Source organism: Lepidochelys olivacea, assembly GCF_965140295.1.
Source record: "Lepidochelys olivacea isolate rLepOli2 genome assembly, chromosome: 3".
Taxonomy (NCBI): Eukaryota; Metazoa; Chordata; order Testudines; family Cheloniidae; genus Lepidochelys; species Lepidochelys olivacea.
The window spans coordinates 114,128,329-114,152,209 of NC_140413.1; the positions used below are offsets into that span (position 1 = coordinate 114,128,329).

Consider the following 23,881-nt stretch of genomic DNA (forward strand, 5'->3'; position numbering starts at 1 on the left):
CCACTGCTGTGCCAGCAATCTGACAATGCCATCAACCCTAGAGGCTTTCCAGTGGCTAGGGACCTTCTTTCTCTGCCGGTCCCTTCAACTCCAATGGGACACCTATCGCTTCTGGTGACCGGAAGGAGGAGGAGACAAGGAGTGTCGGGCTCCTTCCCAGCACTGGATCCCCCGGCACCCTCTAGGGGCAAGCCTTCCCTGATCTGGCATCTCAATCACCAGTCCATTGCCAGTCCCTGGAACCCCAGCGTGGTATGGAGGTAGAAGCAGGTACCGATCCACAAAGGTCTCTGAGAGAAGACTCCTCTTCTGAGTCTGAAGGGGAACCTTACGTGCCTCCTAAAATGCGTCCCAGTACCCAGCTTATGCACCACCAGACTTCAGTGACAGTCCTCGTGCCAACACCTGGACAGTGGGTCAGTGTCCAATGCAGTGGCCTCACTGGAACCCCTGGGGTTTTCCCACAGTACCGCGTCCTCCCTTCTATTACTCCTGCTTGGTGGTTTCCAAGAGATGGGCTACTGCTCCTTCCCACTTGGCACCAGACCCCAACTCAGGTACCCATGTCCAGGAGATGGCTCCAGTGGACATAGTTGAGGAATAGGAAGACACTTCTCCTCATCCACCCCAGACAGGGCAGTTGTGGGACTCAGTAACCTGCTTTGTCATGATAACTTCAGAGTCCATCAGGGCCTTTTTAAGCAGGTCATTGCGAACCTGGGTCTGGAAATTGAGGAGCTCAAAGAGACATCACACAGCCTTAGTGATATCCTGGCTGCTCCAGCTCCCTCCAAGGTGACCTTGCTCATTAATGAGGCGGTGATGGGACCTGGCAAGGCCCTATGGCAAACTCCTTCTCTGCCCCCCACTTCAAATAGGGCAGAGAAATAGTATTGTGTGTCAGCAGGCAGGTTCAAATACCTGTACTCACATGCCTTTGGTGGCCTGCAGAAAATGAAAGGGATAGTCAAGCACTACCCCTAAGCAAAAAGACACAGACTAGACCATTTCAGAAGAACTGTTGAATAAACCTGTTGTCTTCAACTACATTTCTCCAACCAGCAAGCTCTGCTGGGGAGATACGATTTTAATCTGTGGGACTCCTTAGCTAAATTTAAAGACTCCCTGCCCCAAGATTCAAGGCAGGAGTTCACCGCCGTTTTGGAGGAGGGTAAGACTGTGGCAGCCAGGACCTCACTCTAGGCAGCTCTGGATGCTGTCAACTCTGCAGCCAGGACAACGGCCTCCATTGATACCATGAGGCGTTCTTGGCTCCAGTCCTCCAGCCTTCCTCACGAGGTCCAAAAGTCTATCCAAGACTTCCTCTTCAAAGGCTCTTCTGTTCTCTGACCTGATGGACATGTAACTTCACGGCCTGAAGGACTCGAGGGCCACACTATGATCCTTTGGCCATTATGCTCTGTCAGCTTCTAGGAAGCACTTCAGGCCCCAGCAGCCTCCTCTGTTCTCTGTGGCTCCAAGACAGGAGCCCTACAAAAGAAAAAGGAGAGGTTATAAACGGCACCAACCATTCCCGTCCACTTCAGCCTCCCAGTCGGAGATACTCCGACAAGCCAAGCAGGTTGTTGAATGTGCGCCCGAGGGCTCTGTATCAGTCACCGTTTCAGATCCGCCCCCCCCTTTTTATTTTTGGACTGTCTGTAACTCTTCAGGCCAGCATGGACATACATAACATTGGGTCCTGAGTACAGTGACAGTTGGCTATACCCTTCAGTTTTTATCCCTCCCTCCCTTCCATCCCCCATTCCCATCCCTCTTCAGGGACCCTTCTTACAAGCATCGCCTTGTCCAGGAGATGCAATCCCTCATACGTATGAGGGCTGTGGAGGAGGTTCTTCAAGACTTGAGAGAGAGAAAGTGTTTTACTCCTGGTATTGCCTAATCCCAAAGACCAAAGGGGGCCTCTGGTTCATCTTGGACCTGTGTCACCTCAAAAAATATCTTCAAGAAGCTGAGGTTCCGCAGGGTCTCCCTTGCCTCCATACTTCCTTCCCTGGATCCAGGAGACTAGTATGCCACCCTGGACTTAAATAACACATACTTTCACATTTCTATCTTCCATGGCACAGAAGATTTCTCAGATTTATAGAAGGTCAACACCACTACTAATTCACCACTCTTCCCTTTGGTCTATTGGCAACCCCTTGGGTTTTCACGAAGTGTACGGTGGTCGTAGCAGCCTTCCTCAAGTGGCAAGGTGAACAAGCTTACCTGTACCTCGATGACTGGCTGATAAAAGGTCGGTCACAGGCTCAAGTACAGAACACATCAGCATGGTCCAAGTCACCTTCCAAGCACTGGGCCTACTGATAAACTAGCAGAAGTCAACTCTTGTCCCAGTTCAGAGAACAGAATTTATTGGGGCAGTGCTCAACTCAATCCAGGGCAGGGTCTTCCTGCCGGAGGCCCATTCCAGACCATATTGGACCTGATATCCAGTGTCATTGTCCACCTAATCACAACAGCTCAGGTTTGCCTCAAGCTACTGGGGCACATGGTGACATGTACTTATGTGGTTTAGCATGCAAGGCTGTGCCTCAGGCCCCTCCAGATGTGTCTAGTGTCAGTTTACTCCCTGAGCAGACACTACTTGGACTCAGTGCTCATAGTTCCTCCTCTGGTCCTCGCCTCCCTGGACTGGTGGAAAGACCCGAGATCGGTAATAATGGGGATGCCCTTTGTTACCCCTCAACCATCGATTGTCTTAGTCTCAGGTGCGTCACACCTAGGGTGGGGAGCCCACCTCAACTACCTCAGGTCTCGGGGCCTCTGGTCCCAAGAAGAACTCTCTCTGCACATAAACGTCAGGAAGCTCAGGGCTGTATGCTTAGCATTCCAAGTGTGTGTTCCCCAAATCTTAGGCAAAGTGGTGCAGGTTCTGACAGACAATACTGCAGCCATATTTTACATCAACAAACAGGGAGGAGCTCGATCTTTGGCCTTGTGTCAGGAGGCCATCTGTCTGTGGGACTTCTGTGCAAAGCACTCAATTCATCTCAAGGCGTCACTTCTCCTGGGAGCCCAGAATGTACTGATGGATCACCTCAGAAGTTTTTTCCTCTCACCACAAGAGGTCCTTTCACCCAAAGGTCACCAGATTCATCTTCCAAAGATGGGGGCCTCCCCAGGTGGACCTGTTCGCTACCAGGCAGAACAGGAAATGCCATCAGTTTTGTTTGCTGCGTGGACACAGTCCAGGCTCCATTTCCAATGCTTACCTGCTCCCATGGACAGACCTGCTAGTTTTCCCCCAATCCCCTTCATTCACAAAGTCCTAAAATCAAACGGGACAAGGTGAGAGTTATTCTGATAGCCCTGGCTTGGCCACACTAGCATTGGTTCAGCTCCTGGATCTCTTGGTGACAACCGCTCTCTTGCTCCCACTCCATCCAGAACTGATTTGACAAGATCACTTGCAAAGCTCATTGCTTCGCCTGAGCTGAGCCTCCTAACTGCATGGATGCTGTATGGCTGAATCTTGAAGGACAGACTTGCTTGGAATACGTTTGGCAGATCTTGTTAGGCAGTAGAAAGCCTTCCATCAGGGCTACCAAGTGGAAGCTTTTCTCTCTTTGGGCTTCTGAACATGCTCTATCTCCATCTCTTTCTTCTTTTCAGTTTATCTCGGACTATTTGCTCCACTTGAAGCAGCAAGGCCTGGCCCTCTCATCTCTTAGAGTGCACTTAGCAGCCATCTCAGCCTTCCACCCTCCAGTGAAAGGAAGGTCCATGTTCTCAAGGGGCTGGAGAGAGTATCCTCAGGTCTGCGAGCCCCCATCTCCCCTCAGGGGATTTAAACCTGGTTCTGTCAAAGCTCGTGTGTCCCTCCTTAAGGCATTAGTATTGTGCATCCTGTTACTTCTCTCTTGGAAGTCACCTTCCTGGTGGTGATCACCTCAGCCAGAGTCTCTGAAATCAAGGCCCTTACGTCAGAACCGCCCTACACAGTGTTCTTCAAGGACAAGGTCCAACCTTGTCCCATTCAGCCTTCCTACCAAAGGTGGTGTCACAATTCCATAACAACCAGGCTATTTTCCTACCAGTCGTCTTCCTGAAACCTCTCAAGCGCCCTGAGGAATGATGGCTTCATTTGCTGGATTTTAGATGTGCCCTCCTTGCCGTTTATATTGAGAGGAATAAACCCTTCTGCAAATCCACACAACTCTTCATTGCAGTAGTGGAAAGGATGAGAGGGCTACCTGTGTCAGCCCAGAGGATCTCGTCTTGGATAATTGCCTGCATCTGGGCTTGCTACAAGCAGGTGAATGATCCTACCTCCAGTCATCTTAACTGCTCATTCCACAAGAGCCCAGGCAGCGTCAGCAGCATTCCTTGTGTTGGTCCTAATTCAGGACATCTGCAGAGCTGTGACCTGGTTGTCGGTACATATCTTTGCATCCCACTATGCCGTCAGCCAACAGGTCTGAGATGACCCAGTTTTGACAGGGCAGTGCTACAGTCAGTGTGGCCATGAACTTCGAGCCCACCTTCCCGGGGTACTGCTTGTGAATCACCTAGCATGGAATGGACATGAGCAAGCACTTGAATTTAAAATTGTTACTAGCCTTCCGTAACTACTGTTCCGCAAGATGTGTTGCTCATGACCTACCCTCCTGCCCCTCTGTCAGAGTCAACTGGCCAGATGGAACTGAGGGGGTGCGGGGCTGACAGTGTTTCTTATATCAGTGCATAAGCGCACAGCTCCGGAAGGCGCTACAGCCAGCCTGACAGATACCGCTGAGGGAAAAATCTCTGGCAGTGGTCCTCGCAGCACACATACATCTAACATGGAATGGACATGAGCAACACATCTTGAAGAATAACAGTTATGAAAGGTTAGTAACTGGTTTTTTTTCACTTGGTTATAATTTTGCCGAACTTTATTCATTTGGGCTGACATGTTCCATGGTAGGTATCTGCCTCAGGTTGAATATTTTTGGGGAAACTTCACTCAAAATGGTTCAGTTGCGTCTCAGAATATGGTTTGGGGGAAACAGTTTTGCCCATATTAAAAAAAAAAAAAAAAAAAATTCCTACAGCAGTTCTACTGAGAAGCTCTAGCACCTCCGTGCATTGGCCCCAGGACTTGAAATTTGATAGGAAGTTTGGCATGGAGTCAGGGATGTACCTTTTACTGTCCCTGTGAAAATTTAGCAATGCTTATGAGCTTCTGAAAACCTCAGCAGTTATATTATCAGTAGAGACTTGTTAGAGCTTTGCAGCTAAATTCACTGAAGATTGTCTGCACTTGCACAATCCAGTCCTGGGCTACAGAATCTGAGTAGGACTCTTCCTGCAATTGCTCTTCCCGGTAGCCAGAGACTGTTGTGTTGCTGGGAACAGGGAGGCTGTCCTGTGTTCTCAGTGCTCCCCCTGCAGGTGCCGCAGCAGGAGGAGGAGGGAGCTGACTGATTAGAATGTAGAGGGATGAGTAACTGGGCCTGAGGAGTGGCAAGAGTGAGGACTGGAACAAAGGGCCATGGGAGTTGTCGGTGGATTGTGGCAAGACACTGAGGTTATGGGGAACTAGGTCAAGTTGCTGAGGCAGCTGGTGGACTGGGATGAGGATGGGCTGGAGGGCAGAAGGGGTCGGGCTTGTTGGAGGACAGGCATGATGGTCTGTGCCCACTAGAGAACACTGTCCCCATAGAACCTGGAACAGAATGCAGGATTTCTGAGATTCACCATTCTTCTAATGGCAGCAAATGTCTGCTATCCACTTGCAAAGTGTGTGCCTTATCTGCTTCTAGTGATTCATCCACATAGAGGTCATCAACCTACTACTGCTGTCAGTTACTTCCCTACGCTCAATGTTAAAGGTCTGTGCTGTGGTTATAAGGGTTCTCAACTCTACTGATGATCCATGGGAAAGTCCGTATGGTTCCACACAAAGGAATTTTTTTCAGATTCCTTTTTTAGAAACCTCTGAAATTACACACAAAAAGGGTCATTAACATGTTTGGTTGCTAAATGAAGCATTCGGAAGTTAGGAAATGACAGAATAAAGGTTGCCTGTGCAGTCTTAATTTGGACTCCGTGTGCTCTTGTGTTATGATAGTCTTTAAATTACATGATCACCTACTATTTCTTCCACAGGATCCCATGTCATTCGGGGCACAGGATGGAGCGTCCTCTGAGAATGAATCAGAGTTGTGTAGTAAATGAAGCTGTTGTCTGCAAGTCCTCTTTGTCTCATTTGTTGCCAAAGATTCATAGATTCATAGATATTTAGGCCAGAAGGGACCATTATGATCATCTAGTCTGACCTCCTGCACAATGCAGGCCACAGAATTTCACCCACCACTCCTAAAAAAGACCTCACACCTATATCTGTGCTATTGAAGTCCTCAAATTGTAGTTTGAAGACCTCAAGGAGCAGAGAATCCTCCAGCAAGTGACCCGTGCCCCATGCTACAGAGGAAGGCGAAAAACCTCCAGGGCCTTCCAATCTGCCCTGGAGGAAAATTCCTTCCCGACCCCAAATATGGCGATCAGCTAAACCCTGAGCATATGGGCAAGATTCATCAGCCAGATACTACAGAAAATTCTTTCCCGGGTAACTTGGATCTTACCCCATCTAAAAACCCATCACAGGCCATTGGGCCTATTTACCATGAATATTTAATTACCAAAACCATGTTATCCCATCATACCATCTCCTCCATAAACTTATCGAGTTTAATCTTAAAGCAAGATAGATCTTTTGCCCCCACTACTTCCCTCGGAAGGCTATTCCAAAACTTCACTCCTCTGATGGTTAGAAACCTTCGTCTAATTTCTAATCTAAATTTCCTAGTGGCCAGTTTATATCCATTTGTTCTTGTGTCCACATTGGTACTGAGTTTAAATAATTCCTCTCCCTCTCTGGTATTTATCCCTCTGATATATTTATAGAGAGCAATCATATCTCCCCTCAACCTTCTTTTAGTTAGGCTAAACAAGCCAAGCTCCCTAAGTCTCCTTTCATAAGACAAGTTTTCCATTCCTCGGATCATCCTAGTAGCCCTTCTCTGCACCTGTTCCAGTTTGAATTCATCCTTCTTAAACATGGGAGACCAGAACTGCACACAGTATTCCAGGTGAGGTCTCACCAGTGCCTTATATAACGGTACTAAAACCTCCTTATCCCTACTGGAAATACCTCTCCTGATGCATCCCAAGACGACATTAGCTTTTTTCACAGCCATATCACATTGGCAGCTCATCCTATGATCAACCAATACTCCAAGGTCCTTTTCCTCCTCCGTTACTTCTAGTTGATGCGTCCCTAGCTTATAACTAAAATTCTTGTTATTAATCCCTAAATGCATGACCTTACACTTCTCACTATTAAATTTCATATTTTCATATTAAATTTCAAGATGGAAGATGTGTAGTGAATGAGGCAGGAGGCTGCAGGCAGAAAAAGGGTAGTCTTATGGTTAAGGCATGCTACCCTGGAGAACTGGATTCTGTCCCTATCTTTACCACCAATTTCCTATGGAATATTGGGAAAGTCACCTAAATGAAACTTTTCAGAGGTGACACTAATTGTGTGCTCATCATTTTCTGAATGTCCAACTTGAGACCTTGTGGTTTGATTTGTGGATGTGCTGAGTGCTCACATTTACAACTGAAGTCAATACGAGTTGTGCTCTGAACACATGAAGTGCTAAAAAATGTTAAATTCTCTGAAAAATTAGGCCATAGACATCTCAAGTTGGACACAGTGGAATAGTGTATGCTTCTGACAATCTTTGTGCATTGATTGCCTATCTATACAATGGCAGTTCTAATACATTATCTTACAGGGGTATTATGAAGGAAAATTAATTAATGGTTGTCAGATACTATAGTGATGAGCACCATAGAAAAGGGTGTGAAGAAATTAATAAATCCTTGTTCAGAGCAGGGTTTGAATAGTGTACAGTAAATAAGGCATTGGGCCGTATGTTGAATAACGATCATGAAAGCAGCTCATTCAGTGAGCATCGTCTACCCAGTGCACTGAGTGAGGAAGGGGTCCTGTGAAAATCATGTAAGTTAAAGACCGTACCATAGTGCGTACGCACAGGGGGGCCTAATGAAGGTTGCTTTTCCTAACTTTTGAGTGCTTCGTTTGAGTTGGTAATATACTTTTGCATGTAATTTAGAAAAAAATTAAGAAAATGTAGTTACATTTGTTTTCCTCTTCACCAACAAAAGTGTATACATGTGTGTTCATGGATGCAGGTTGCATTCTCATTTGCTGCCAGTGGTTTCCTTTATGTAAACAGATGAATTGGGAGATTTTTCTAATAGCTTGAGATTTTTTCACAATTAAGTTTTACTTTTCTGTTTATTTTTTTAAAAATCCCATAGTGCTGGTTGAAAACCATATCCAGTCTGAGTGTGATCATAAAAACCTAAGGAGGTAAAATCATATTTCAAAGGCATGATGTATTTGTGAATGTAACCTGTTGTTGTTAGTCATTAAATGCCTGTTGATGCAAATATTTGCAGTTTAATTATTAGGTTTAAAATTTACAGACAAAGAAAGCTGTTTCCTACTTCTCAACATTTTCAACACCTACTTGCACAGAAGTGTAACACATTCGTACAGTTCTCCTCTACCCCAGATAGAACAGTTAAATATTAAGGAGTTCCAGGACCTTTGGCAATATGCTGATCTGTATAATATGACGCTGTTAAAGTTGGCCTTTTTTAAATGATTTTTTAAAAAAATACATTGCTAGTATATTTTGCAACTTGTTTTGCTAAAGTGATTTATCCTTTTCGTACAAATTTGCAATTTTTACAGATAAATTTGACATTTATTTAGTTCTGCAGTAAAATGGCCTTGTCTTCCAGAACTTGGTGCTACCTTTTAGTCTCTGGATGGTGAAAACTTTTACATATTCTTTATATAAAAAATGAAGGCACTTTTTTTCATTAAAGTGGTAATCCACCTCCACCTCTCTGAGCGACGGTAGCTAGGTTGAAGGAAGAATTTTTCCATTGACCTAGCTGCATCCACACAAGGAGTTAGGTTGGTTTAACTGTGGCACTCGGGGGGTGTGAATTTTTCATGCTCTTGAGTGATATAGCTAGTCTCATCTAAATTTTAACTGTGGACTAACTCTTAGAGTTTAATTCCTAAAACTTAAACCTTGAAATTCAGTGTTAGTCTATTTACATTCCCCTTACAAGAATGCTAACAGTAGAAGAATAAACAGAACACAAACCTTGGGAAAACAGGAAATGGAGAGTCAGACTTAAAGTTGACACTCTTCAAGGGGAACCCCTGTAACATTGGAGGGATCGGATTGTCAAGGGATTGTGAGGAGCTTAGCTAGCAGCAATATTGGGAGGGTGAGCTGAGAAGTCTCTACCCAACATTGGAAACTTAGTGCAGAGAGAAGGGGTTCTGTACTTCCCTTCTCTGCAGGAGCTAGGGATAGAGGCATGCCCTCCATGTATTCCGTCTTTGAGAACCTCAAGAGGCTTGCTGCTACAACTGTGTACCTTCTGAAGTCATGATGGGGAGGAGGAGTTGGTGCAAGAACTTAAAATTGAGCAGGGCTATCACCCTGGTGTCAGGAATGTGCCTTTTACTGTACCATGCAACTCCACCCAAGTTTGGCCAAGTTAAAAGCCTCTGAAAAATCTCCATGTTCACGTGCTCAGTAGAGGTTTAAAGTTCAGCAACAAAATTCTCCACAGATTGCATATGAACTAAGAATACTCGCTCCGTGCACTGCTCCTGCATGCCAGCTGAACACGTGAATAATTTCCACTGAGCTACTGAACATGCTCCATTCTGGAGTTGCAGGGGCTGAGCTTGACTTTTCCTGCAATTGCCCCTAACAGCTGCAGCTCTGGACACCAGAACTGAGAACAGGGAGCCTGTCTCTCCTATGTTCTTAATGCTCCTCTGCTGGTGCCCAGGAAGTGAGGAAGAGGAGGAAGCAACCTGACTTCAATGCAGAGGGGTGAGGAGCAGGAGCTTGGGGACAGGGATGGGAACAGAGGAGGACAAAGAGGCCAGGGAAGGAGGGACTATAAGCAGGGAGGGAAAGGGGAACAAAGAAAGAAACAGGGGAGGAAGGAGCCAGAATGGGACAGACTGCTAAACCACATTCCTCGGCTGTCAGAATAACTGTGAAACCCACTGGCAAACCCACAGACGCTGGCAAAGTGTCTGTCTCTCTCTAGTGACTGGTCCACATAGAGGATAGCTTACTACTACCATTTACTTTATTTGCTCAAGTAATAGAGAAATCTGCTATGGATCTGAAGGTCTCAATCATGCTGATGAATCATGTGAAAGTCAGTACAGTTCCAGGGATGGATGGATTGTTTTTCAAAAACCTAGTAAATTGCATAGTCTGTGCAACCCTTATTTGGCCCCTTTGTGTGCACTATGATGCGGTCTTTAATTACATGATCAGAAGCCATTTTTCAGGGTAGTGCTCAGCTGCCTTAATTTTACAATCATCCTTTTTCTTCCATAAGTTCACTGCCTCATTCACTACACACCTGCTAGTTTCTGCAACAAATGCCAGGTATGCTACAGACAGCAGCCCAATTGACTACAGAACCCTGATTATCTCTAGAGCAGATCCATCTTGTGCACTGAATGAGGTGGGGTGCTGTAATTAAAGTATCTGTCATAATACGTATGTACCTGCTTGCTTGTCTTCTCTAGGAATTTTACCTCAAGTTAGTTAACTTGAGTTAAGAACACCCTTTTTTCTAGTGAAAACAAAGCCTTGTGATTCCTGTGGTCAAGCCAAGATTTTGAACCCAGGTCTGCATAGTCCCAATCCAGTGCATTAATCATAAGGCTGCTATTACTCCTAAATCTCACAGAAGTAAGGTGTGTTCTATACAGACCTAATTTAAGTGATTTGTCTGGCATCACATAAGAAGCCTGTAATAGAGCTCAGGACAGGACCAAGATAGAGCCCCGTCCGTTGCCTTAACAAAAGGCTATCTTTTTTTCTTCTTGCAGCCCCTCCTTCATTCAAGGCACACAGTATAGTGCCATTATGTATAACTATTCACAAGGGGAATTCAGCTTTGGCAGATTCATTTCAAAAGATAGTGTGGCTGAGTGGATGGGACTTGGATTTGCCACATAACTGACTTGGGTTGTGTTCCCAACTCTGCTAGAAGTAACTGAGAAGTTACATAAAATCATCTTATCTGCAAGATGCAGTGTGGGGGGAGAGGGGGGAGGGTGTGTTGCTTTTCCATAGGGTAGTGATGGTCTTGGTTGATAAATATTTCCATGCAGACTTGAAGTGACTTCCCTGAGCTCCAGTGTTAAAGGTCTGTGCTGTGGTTATAAGGGTTCTCAACTCTACTGATGATCCATGGGAAAGTCAGTATGGTTCCACATAAAGGAATTTTTCTAGTGAAAAATCTCCTGGTGCTGTATTTTAGGAATTTTACCCTCCCTCGCCAACCCTAAAAAAATTCAATAACTTTGTCAGGTTTTGCAGCTGTTTCTTGGTGACAAACTAGATCGCATCAGGGGAAGTCTAGTGATAAATGTGGTTAGTGCCCAGTGTTTTTCCCTGTGTCTTTGCAAAAAGGCATAAGGTAAATAAAATTTTCTTAATTCAGTTTATTACTTAACCATTTTTATTCCAAAATAAATGTCCACACAGACTTGCACTGAACTACAAAACTGGTTTTAATTCAACATTGTTTCAGTGCAAATTTGTGTTTAGACCAGCCTGTTTTTAAAAAAGGATAATTAGGAGGAGGGAGAGGCTGTATCTTTAGAGCTCCTTGTCCAAATGACTCCATATTTGCAACCAAAATTGAATTCTGAACCTATAGCACATTTCAAGCCAATCTGACTATGCATGTGGATTTAGAGAAGCTTGAAACTTTTATATTAAACAGAAGGCATGTTGCAGTTTTATTATTGTGTGGCTAGTAGCCACACTACAGTAACTTTAAAGTGTATTACTTAAGGCAGCCCTAAACCAGACCAAACAGACTGAAAGAGAATGAAACAGCTGCATCACGTCACACCAGTTGGAATTACTTTACTACTTTTACAAACAACATATGACATGATTGAAAATTTTTAACATTATATATGACTATGTATTTAATAATAATTAAATTATAAGCCTTAATCAGGTTGGAGCCTCGTTGTGCTAGGCACCGTACAAACGTACTTACTCCAAAGAACCTACAATCAATGCAAGATAAATAGGTGGGTGAACAAACAAGCAGACAGGGTAATAGTAGGGTAATAGTAATAGAATGTTGCAACATAGACTAGATGTAGACACTTACTTTTACAGCTTGTATTCAATCACAGATCTGTCTGGACCCTTCACTTGTAAGGGACTGTCCTACCCTTGCTGTCCTACCCTTTTTAAATAGCCCCTTATTATTACTACTTATTAATAAATACAACTCATTTACATAGTAGTTTAGATGTACTCAGTGTTTTAGAGAACATAGTCCCAATAAAAGTGATGTATTTAGTTGCAGTCTGTAATGTGAACTAATATATATATAGAAATTGAATTGATTGCCACGTTTTCTCATTGTGTATCAAATCCAATGGTTCTCAAACTTTTGTACTGGCGACTCCGCACATAGCAAGCCTCTGAGTGTGACACCTCCCCTCCCCCCCCCCGCAAGTTAAAAGCACATTTTTTTATATTTACACTATTTTAAAGTGATATTGCGCGTATATTTGTTAATATCACTTTTCACAGCAGACTTATTAGCTACCTGGGAGGCATGTGCTTGCGACCCCCATGTAATAACTTTGCAATCCCCTGAGGTGTCATGGTCCCCAATTTGAGAACCACTGAAATAGATAAAAAGAAAAGGAGTACTTGTGGCACCTTAGAGACTAACCAATTTATTTGAGCATAAGCTTTCGTGAGCTATAGCTCACTTCATCGGATGCATACTGTGGAAAATACAGAAGATGTTTTTAGACACACAAACCATGAAAAAATGGGTGTTTATCACTACAAAAGGTTTTCTCTCCCCCAACCCCACTCTCCTGCTGGTAATAGCTTATCTAAAGTGATCACTCTCCTTACAAAGTGTATGATAATCAAGGTGGGCCATTTCCAGCACAAATCCAGGTTTTCTCCCCACCCTCCCCCACAAACCCACTCTCCTGTTGGTAATAGCTTATCTAAAGGACGAAGGACAATGTAAGGAGAGTGATCACTTTAGATAAGCTATTGCCAGCAGGAGAGTGGGGTGGGGGGAGAGAGAACCTTTCGTAGTGTGTTCTGTGGTAGAGGCACGCCTTACTTTAAAATCTACTTCATATAGTGTGTTCATAGTTTGTCTAAAATTTTGTGGTATTTGAGACGAATACAGTGCAAGGGATATTTGGTTTTGGGTGGTTTTTTGTTTGTTTTTTAGTCTTCCCCTTACAATTTTGACTGTAGGTTTTGTAAAAGCTTATTTTCAGAAATTGTAATATGTGGCTAAATTTAACTTGTTTTCTATTAATGTGAGAAAACTTATTGTCGAGATTTTCTTGCTCTGACCCTTTAGATTTTTTGCGTGATTAATTTTTTCTTGTTTTTTTTCACAAAGAAACAGGCAGTGAAAAGTACAAAAAAGGTAAACGTGTTGTGCTTGTATGTGTTTCCAAATACCACACGGTTCATTGGATCACCATTAGAATTATTCAGTTACCCAGTTTTGCAACTTGTCAATGCTGCAAAGCCAGACAATACAAAACCAGACAATACTACATAGATATAACATGTTAGACCCTTTAGATTTTAATGCCGATGAAATACTTGATTCATACTTTATTCAGAAGTATAATAGGATGTCTGGTCTTACATGGCTGAAACTTTCTTGTGAGAAGCATGAAAAAGCATTCTTATGGAATCATTTTTCTGGGAGGATGTTAGCTTTCATCTTTATTTATCAACTGTTGCAGTATGGTGGATAATAAATTAGCTAAAATTGGACTTTGTTTGCTGATATGTATTGCAGCTTTACTGGTACACCAGAAAGCCAGGATGGAGCGACTTCAACGTGAACTCGAGATTCAAAAGAAAAAGTTAGATAAACTAAAATCGGAAGTCAATGAAATGGAGAATAATCTGACACGAAGGCGCCTGAAAAGATCGAATTCTGTTTCCCAAATTCCTTCAGTAAGTCCAAATCTCTGTATGCTGTAAAATTCAAACCATAAGCATGATCTTTCATAATAAAATAAATGGCACAATAATTTATTTAATGGTACATTGTATCTAGAATTAAATTGGTAGTTCGTGTTGTTCCAAATACGGATATAACAGGTACAATATGCTCTACATAGCAAGAACCACTAAGTTGGCAATTATGTTGCACACTAACTGAACTTTCTCAGTGGCTTTCAAGGATAGTACCATGGAGACCACACTTCAGTAGGCTAGTCTGAAGGTCTCAAAGACATGAATAACTAGAGCTTCAGTCTAGAATCTCAAGTTTACAATCTGTTTCATAGCACACCTTCTTCCACCAGCATTCTAGCCACCTTCTCCTCTCATGCTTCATCTGTCTTGTCAATTGTATAGCAAGATAATATGTGAGGATAGTTTAAAAGGGAGCTAACGCTTTGGAGGCAACATATCATTTTTGAAAGAAAAGGGGTCATAGTATCTTTCCAGCCATCATGTGGTGGACTACTAGCAGTTCCTGAATCTATAAACTGAATCTGAAACAGTTATTAGTCTGTAAAGGGACAGTAATTCAGTAGTAATTCATCTGTGAGCATGTGTGCAATGTACTTGGCCTGAAAGACCTAACAATAAAGCCATGACAAAGGGGTGACTGATACATCTCCAATCCAAAAATAAGCTTAAATGTACATCCACCCATACGTGAATGGTGATTGATGCTGAAGTGGGAAAACTCAGTCTAACAGATTTGTTTTTTCAGCTGGAAGAAATGCAACAGTTGCGAAGTTGCAACAGACAGCTGCAGATAGACATAGATTGCCTAACCAAAGAGATTGATCTTTTTCAAGCAAGAGGTACAGTATGCTTTCTCAGTGTATCAGCAACTGTAAACATCCTTTTTTATTTTATTCCCCCCCATCTCAGCCCAATGACACACAAATAAAATATCAGACTAAACTATCACATAAGTTATTTGCATTATCATAATAATATAGTTATGGTTATAAAAATACTTTCATTCTAAACCCAGTGTTATGGTTTTATAATCTCCCCATTACCTACCCCTCAAATAAAAGTCGGGGGTTGAAATTTATCACACCATGCTTGCCATAAGTCTAGAAGTAAATTATTTTGTAACTTTGGAAAAATCTAGTTGGCTATTTTTTGAATTACGGAGAATGAAAAAAGTTTCTCGGAATGCATGGCCAGCATTCCTCACTTTTTTCTGTCCGTTATCTAACCATAGGTAGTTAAAACTGTGCTTCAGATTCACTTCCAGTATGTCCTCCCTCCTCATCTGCAGGGCCATAAGACTTTTTTCCCCCCTGTTGCTTTTGGATTCTTTGGTCATTGAAGACCAAGATTGTGCATCTGCAGGTAAGGAAGAAGAAAATAGGGATTTAGCAAAGATAATGCTACAGTGGGGTTTTGAGCCCCTGGACGTAGCTGAGAAACAGAAAAAGAGAGGATTGCTGACATCCAAGAAAATAAGTCATTGGGTATGGTTTGAGATTTGATCAGATTTATTTTGAAGGTTTGTAGAACTCAAATGATTGGCATTTGAAATGCCAAACGTAGCATACAGTTAATATTCAAAGGTAATGCATGCTTTCTTACGTTAGAAAAAAGATAAGTTGTGAATGATTGAAGAAAACTTTCCAATGTGTTTCAGTACACACCTTTTTCTTTTTAAAGAGGAAATTAAAACAAGAAAACATTTATGAAACCATTAGGATTGAGAGGTTAAAGATATAAAATGAAGGAAATTCAAATTAAGTAATCCCCACTCAGCAGCTCAGCAATAAGTTGTACGTAGCTTTTATACATTTAAGTGTGTGTCATAATTGTGAGTTTAATTATGGTTAGGGAGCTCAGAGCTTCTGTACAGTAAGTTATCTAAATACATAAAACATATTGTATCGTAGGAAATAATGCCTTTCTTTGGACTGTAATAAAATAATTACCTTTAAAAAACCAAATACGTGAAAGATGCAGGTGAAAATTACCAATATAATGCTTTAATTGAATATTATTTAGGGAGTCAGTCTGCCAACTAGAGCTGTTGACTGAATCAAGCTTCCTGGATTCTGTTCCCATCTCTGCCATTCACTTGTTGTGTAACCTTAGAGGGAAAGTTACTTAGCCTGTCATTGCCACCAGTAATATCTTTCTCAGACCTGTATTGATATCTTGGTATGAAAGGCGCTAATGATGTACATAGTAGTATTATCATTTGTAACCATTACAAAAAAATTGTGCTTTTATGTCCAAAGGTTTTTGTTTTAAAAAAAACTGTTTACCTTTTTTTCAGGACCACATTTTAATCCCAGCGCTATTCATAATTTTTATGACAATATTGGATTTCTAGGTCCTGTGCCACCAAAACCCAAAGGTACTGTTTGGATTTAGTCCTAGCATAAATAGAGTTATACTAAAATCTTATTTTACCTTTAGCAACACATGCTGTAATACTGATTCAATCTGAATATTGATTGTGGTGTCTATTTTCAAAAGCATGAATGCCACTAAGTTTATGTCTACACAGCAATTTAAGTCTGGGTCTGAGCACAGGCTCAAGCCACACACACGCACCCTGTGCGTCCACGCTGCAAATGTGCTAATCTAGGGCTCAGACCCAGTGTCCCAGTGCATAGGACCCAGGGTGTGAGCCCTGTTCGTTTCCTGTGTGCATATGGCCCTAGCTTAACTGAGGTCCCAGAAGTACTCCAGATGTATCCCAGAGTAACTGGGGGCAGAGGAGCAGTGCTGCAGGCAGCCAGCACAGCAGCAGGAAGCACCATTAAATGCTGAGCGCGCTCCTCTTTCCTGCTCCTCCCCCAGCACCGGCTCCTCCTCTTTGCTGTGTGGAGCTTGCCTGGAGCTTGCCTGGTTCGGACATCCCTTAGGGGAGGATCTATAAATGGAGGTTCCCTATGTCCTAATAAGGAGGAGAAGATGGAAAATGATAAAATACAGGGAAGATCTGATGAGAAACAGTCAAATGAAAAAAGTCCCATTCAATTACGTCATGCAAAAGGGGACAGCCAAAAAAATGACAAGTTTTTAAAATGCTAGAAGTCTAAATAATAAGATGGGTGAACTAGAGTGCCTAGTATTAAATGAGGATATTGATATAATAGGCATCACAGAAACCTGGTGGAAGGAGGATAATCAATGGGACACAGTAATACCAGGGTACAAAATATATCGGAAGGACAGAACAGGTCGTGCTGGTGGGGGAGTGGCACTATATGTGAAAGAAAGCGTAGAATCAAATGAAGTAAAAATCTTAAATGAACCAAACTGTACCATAGAATCTCTATAGATAGTAATTCCATGCTTGAAAAATAAGAATATAGCAGTAGGGCTATATTACATACCACCAGAACAGGATGGTGTTACTGACTCTCAAATGCTCAGGGAGATTAGAGAGGCTATTAAAATAAAAAACTCAATAATAATAATAATAATTAATAATGGGGGATTTCATTTATCCCCATTTTGACTGGGTACATATCACCTCAGGAAGGGATGCAGAGATAAAGTTTCTTGACACCTTAAATGACTGCGTCTTGGAGCAGCTAGTCCTGGAACCCACAAGAGGAGAGGCAATTCTTGATTTAGTCCTAAGTGGAGCACAGGATCAGGTCCAAGAGGTGAATAGAGCTGGACCGCTTGGTAATAGTGACCATAATATAATTAAATTTAACATCCCTGTGGCAGGGAAAACTCCACAGCAGCCCAACACTGTAGCATTTAATTTCAGAAAGGGGAACTACACAAAAATGAGGAGGTTAGTGAAACAGAAATTAAAAGCTACAGTACCAAAAGTAAAATCCCTGCAAGCTACGTGGAAACTTTTTAAAGACACCATAATAGAGGCTCAACTTAAATGTATACCCCAATTTAAAAAACATAGCAAGAGAACCAAAAAAGAGCCACTGTGGTTAAACAACAATGTAAAAGAAGGAGTGAGAGGCAAAAAGGCATCCTTTAAAAAGTGGAAGATAAATCCTAATGAGGAAAATAGAAAAGAACATAAACTCTGGCAAATGAAGTGTAAAAATATAATTAGAAAGATCAAAAAAGAATTTGAAGAACAGCTTGCCAAAGACTCCAAAAGTAATAGCAAAATTTTTTTAAATACATCAGAAGCAGAAAGACTGCTAAACAACCTATGGGGCCACTGGACGATCGAGATGCTAAAGGAGCACTCAAAGACGATAAGGCTATTGCGGAGAAACTAAATGAATTCTTTGCATCAGTCTTTACTGTTGAGGATGTTAGGGAGATTCTCAAACCTGAGCCATTCTTTTTGGGTGACAGATCTGAGGAACTGTCCCAAATTGAGGTGTCATTAGAGGAGGTTTTGGAACAAATTGATAAATTAAACAGCAGTAAATCTCCAGAACCTGATGGTATTCACCCAAGAGTTCTGAAGGAACTCAAATGTGAAACTGCAGGACTACTAACTGTCGTCTGTAACCTATCATTTAATTCAGCTTCTGTACCAAATGACTGAAGGATAGCTAATGTGATGCCAATTTTTAAAAAGGGCTCCAAAGGTGACCCTGGCAACTACAGGCCAGTAAGCCTCACTTCAGTACTGGGCAAATTGTTTGAAACTATCGTAAAGAACAAAATTGACAGACACATAGATGAACATAATTTGTTGGGAAATAGTCAACATGGTTTTTGTAAAGGGAAATCATGCCTCACAACTCTACTAGAATTCTTTGAGGGGGTCAACAAGCATGCGGACAAAGGAAATCCAGTGGATATAGTGTATTTAGATTTTCAGACAGCCTTTGACAAGGTCCCTCACCAAAGGCTCTTAAGCAAAATAAGCAGTCATGGGAGAAGAGGGAAGGTTCTCTCATAGACTGGTAACTGGTTAAAAGATAGGAAACAAAAGGTAGGAATAAATGGTCAGTTTTCAGAATGGAGAGAGGTAAATAGTGGTGTCCCCCAGGGATCTGTACTGCACCCAGTCCTAACATACTCATAAACGATTTGGAAACAGTGAGGTGGCAAAATTTGCAGATGATACAAAACTACTCAGGATAGTTAAGTCCCAGGCAGACTGCGAAGAGCTACAAAAGGATCTCACAAAACTGGGCAGCAGAATGGCAGATGAAATTTAATGTTGATAAATGCAAAGTAATGCACATTGGAAAACATAATCCTAACTATACATATACAATGATGGGGTCTAAATTAGCTGTTACCACTCAACCCAAAGAGATGTTGGAGTCATTGTAGATAGTTCTCTGAAATCATCCACTCAATGTGCAGCTGCAGTCAAAAAGCAAACAATGTTGGGAATCATCAAGAAAGTGGTAGATAATAAGACAGAAAATATAATATTGCCTCTATATAAATCTGTGGTACACCCACACCTTGAATACTGCGTGCAGATCTGATCACCCCATCTCAAAAAAGATATATTGGAATTGCAAAATTTTCAGAAAAGGGCAACAAATATGATTAGGGGTATAGAGTGGCTTCTGTATGAGGAGAGATTAATGAGACTGGGACTTTTCATCTTGGAAAAGAGGCGACTAAGGAGGGAGATGATAGATGTCTATAAAATCATGAGTGGTATAGAGAAAATAAATAAGGAAGTGTTATTTACTCCTTCTCATAATACAAGAACAAGGGGCCCCCAAATTAAATTAAATAGGTAGCATGTTTTAAAATAAACACAAGAAAATATTTTTTCACACAATGCACTGTCAGCCTCTGGAACTCCTTGCCAGAGGGTGTTGTGAAGGCCAATACTATAACAGGGTTCAAAAGGGAGCTAGATAGATTCATGGAAGATAGGTCCATCAATGGCTGTTAGCCAGGATGGGCAGGAATGGTGTCCCTAGCCTCTGTTTGCCAGAAGCTGGGATTGGGTTCCAGGGCATGGATCACTTGATGATAACCTGTCTATTCATTCCCTTTGGGGCACCTGCCATTGGTCTGACCTAGTATGGCTGGTCCTACGTTCTTCTGGAGCAGGGAGTGAAGTTGACAGGCAGGAGGTGGCTCCTGGGTGCTGGGATGTTGCAGGTCATTCCTATGCTGAGCCAGGAGCCCTGCCACTCCCCTCCCTGCAGGGCAGCTGCTTGGTCCTGCTTCATTCTCTGGCCATTGCTCCCGCCCTCCCTGGGGCTGCATGTGCAGGGGCGTCAGGGCAATGTGCACGGTAAGTGGGAGCCAACCATCCAGGATTGTCCTGGAGTATCCAGGAATTCAAGATTGTCATGATGAAACCTCCAGGAATACGTCCAACCAAAATCAGCAACTCTACCCAAAACTTCCCTGCAGCCTCCCGTGGATCCCTTATCCCTGTCTCATGAGGTTGGGCAGGGACAAGGGATTCTGGGGGGTGAGGGGGTGCTGGAGCACACTGTACCTCAGACCTTGGGGATGCACTTCACTGCTCTGCAGCCAGCAGCAGCCAGGCTGGGGGGTGGTGTTCTTCCTCTGATACCTTCATTTTATGTCAAATTTCAAAACAGACAAAAATAAATAAACAAACAAAAACCCCTTCATTGAACATCCCATTTTAAAAATTAAGTATTGCAAAGTTTCATTTTAATAGCTTGACAGCCCTGGAGAGAGACGTTGTAATTATCCTCAGAACAGGTGCACAGGGGCATTTTCATGCAGGGAGGCTGCAGTGACTCAGCCTAGAGCTGGTGAGCCCAATTCTCATATTAGATGATAGTTCAGCATAAATCCTTCTCAAACTGCAGTCATTCTACTGAGACAGCCACCAAAGGAGCTACTTATGCCATTTATATGCACGTGCTCCTTTTGGGCACAATCCCATCAGTAGGACCATTACAGTTAGGAAACAGGGTGGGCAGTAGAGTTTTCCCACAGTGCACCACATTCCTAGGGCTAGAGTGTCGACATTGCAGGTGGCAGAATGGGAGAACTAGGCACTTTGGGATATGTTTACTTTGACTTGGGTCTGTGCACTGCTTTGTGGATGCCAGTGCCCTAGGTTTGAGCATGGGTCAGAACGTTCTTAATTTAGGATTAAAATACAGTGTAAATGCTCAAGCCCAGGGTTCCCTGACACAGTTCAGCTGACTCGAGTTACTAACCCTAGTCTTACATTGCTGTGTAGACATAGTCTTAGGTACCTAACTCTCATTGAAAGTCAGTGAGAGTAAATCCTACCTCTGCATGCTTTCCTTCCTTTTCCGTTTCATTGTATACATTCTCACATTTTCAAGGAGGGAAGAAATTAATACGGAGGAATGATTACATTTAGTATTTTAAAATAGATTTATTTATGAAAAATACATGGGTTGGATTATTAGTTTTTTGTAAGTTGGTCATCTATATTTACTTAATCTATTGCATAGTTCTAAGTAAACTAGGCTAGGTGGCTTCATCACAGCCCCTAGTGAAAGCATGTTGCTTTAGAAAAGAACAATGTTAGTACAGAATTCCAAGGAGGGTATGCCAAATTTCTTGTGATCTCCATGTGTGATGGGTATTCTTAATGGCTTCTGAGCTTTTGAAGCTCTTCCTTCAGGTTCTTGCTTTATACACTATTTGAGAAGAGGCAAATTAAAGAATTTTGGCACTGACAAACCACTCACTTCTGACAGTTCATGATTTCCCAGAAACTTTTGTAAAGCGTGTATGGCACATATTACTAAAGAAAACTAGGAGCTATTTTAGCAGCATGCCAAATACATATGTACCTGTGTCAAAGAAGTGGGCTTTCCTTATTCTAGACTAGTGGAAGGTAATGGCACTGTAGATATGATAATATTCTCCTTTCCTGGGAGCAGTCAAGTAGCTTAACTTTGCAAGCATACTTTTCTGATGATTCTCTGATGAGCTGCCTTGTTGTCATCGAATATTTTGCCCAAAGACTAATAGCAGGATTATAAGGTAGAGTATAAATGAAAGCTTTTATAGCAAAGAGCCAGGGAGAATGGATTTAAATCACTGATTTTAATCATGATTTAAATAAGCAAGCAGGAAATCTTGAGTTAAATAATTATTTTTAATCTTGGTTTGCATTTAAACTTCTTAGTTATTTCCCTAAAGAAAGGTTGATTCTCTTTGGTTGGAAACCATTAAAACACGTTGATTTGCAACTAAATATAGCCTTACACTAAATTTGGAACTACTTTTTTCACTAACCAGGAGAATGCACTATGTCTATACGATTATTTAAGCAATCATCTACCTTAATGTACATTTATTCAGATTTTACATTTTTACATTTTTGATCGTTGAAAAATGATGAATGATTCATTTTTATATACTAGATTATTATTAATTTTTTATTTTTTATTTGTGTCAAGCTGCATTTGGATGGAAATTGAAATTCAATTAAAATCCACAAGAATAGCATTTTAAAATTGTTTTTATTAGTTAAATAAAACTACCTTAAGCATACTCGATACAGAAGAAAAAAAGTGTATCAAAACATATTTTTGCATTGAGAACTAGCTGATTCATTAAACAAAGGAATAAGTCTTAGTGAATAGAACTGATTGTTTCTGGCCACCATGTCTTTCAAGATTTTAGAACTAGTAGATCTCAGTCTCTCTCACATTTGTTCTTATTAATAAAATGGAAGTGAGAAAATCAACTTTTCTGCTTTGTCAAATCCCAGTTGAAAGTACATTGAGTGAACTAATCATTGAACTGAACTAGTTGAAATAAAAACAATATTCTCTGTATCTGCAGAAGAAGCTACTGCTATCAAAAGCTGGCTTAGTATTTAAACTCTAATTCCAGATACTTAGCCTGATTTCTGTCAGTTCAGTGTTTTGACTTTCATTAAAACCTCAATAGAAAACATATACCACTTGAATATTGTTTTTTATTTTAATTTCAATTATTTTAATATAATTTAGGCCTTAATATAGGTTGTCATGGTTTCAAATTTAATTTTAAATATTAATTTTTTTAAATGTATTTCGTTAAAATTTAAAAAATCTGATTTTTTTTAATTTTTGGTTTTTTAAGTTCATGTTGCAAAAAGCAGACATGATTACCCTTGATATTTAAGTAGCAACAACTGTTAAATAAGTTGGTTGTCAGATGTTATGTTTAAAATACCATGTCTTTATATTTTTAACTGACTATTTCTGTTAAGAGCATAAGGCATTTGTTAAAATAAATTATTGCAACACTTTTAAATAAAAACCGAGGGCTCTGCATTTTAGAAGTAATTCATAACATTTAACTTTAGAATGTGAGCATTTTCCAAAGGAGATGCATGCATCTGGGGATGGGCTGCACCTCTCTAAAGAGGATTATGAAGAGTGAGTGGGCGTTAATTTCTGAAGTTCAGAATGCAGACTAAAACATTTTAGTCTGCCAAGTCTGAGGGGGAGAGAGAGGTTTCATGCTTCCTGGGGCTGAAAACTCAGTGAGTCACATTTGGTGAGTCAGCTGTTTTTTAAAATATTCAAAAGTAGAACTGCCAACGCTTAGTTGTACAGTCTGAGAGTTAGCATAGCAACCAGATTTTCTGTGTTTAAATAATGGTGGGTATTTTTTAAAATTTACCATAATTCAACTCAGTTGTGCTTAATTTCCCTAGAGGGCTGATTTTCTCTGATCGCTGTAGCAGCTGTCATGTGAGTGATTTGCCATAGAAACCTTACAACCCCTAGTAAAACAGTTTTAAATATTTTTGAAAAGTTAATATTCTGCATCATTTACAATTCAGATAATTTATTCCTAATGTAGTT

General features: G+C 41.5%; 1 protein-coding gene across 9 annotated transcripts in view; it reads left to right on the top strand.

Moving 5' to 3' along the window:
• TAB2 (TGF-beta activated kinase 1 (MAP3K7) binding protein 2) overlaps window positions 1-23,881 on the top strand; it is a 144,991-nt gene that overhangs the window by 115,493 nt on the left and 5,617 nt on the right. For all 9 annotated transcript variants that reach the window (XM_084624388.1, XM_084624389.1, XM_084624384.1 and 6 more), the window contains 3 exons: window positions 13,987-14,147; window positions 14,917-15,010; window positions 16,468-16,548. In XM_084624388.1, coding sequence (XP_084480514.1) covers window positions 13,987-14,147; window positions 14,917-15,010; window positions 16,468-16,548 — 336 coding nt within the window. The remainder of the gene's footprint in view (window positions 1-13,986; window positions 14,148-14,916; window positions 15,011-16,467; window positions 16,549-23,881) is intronic.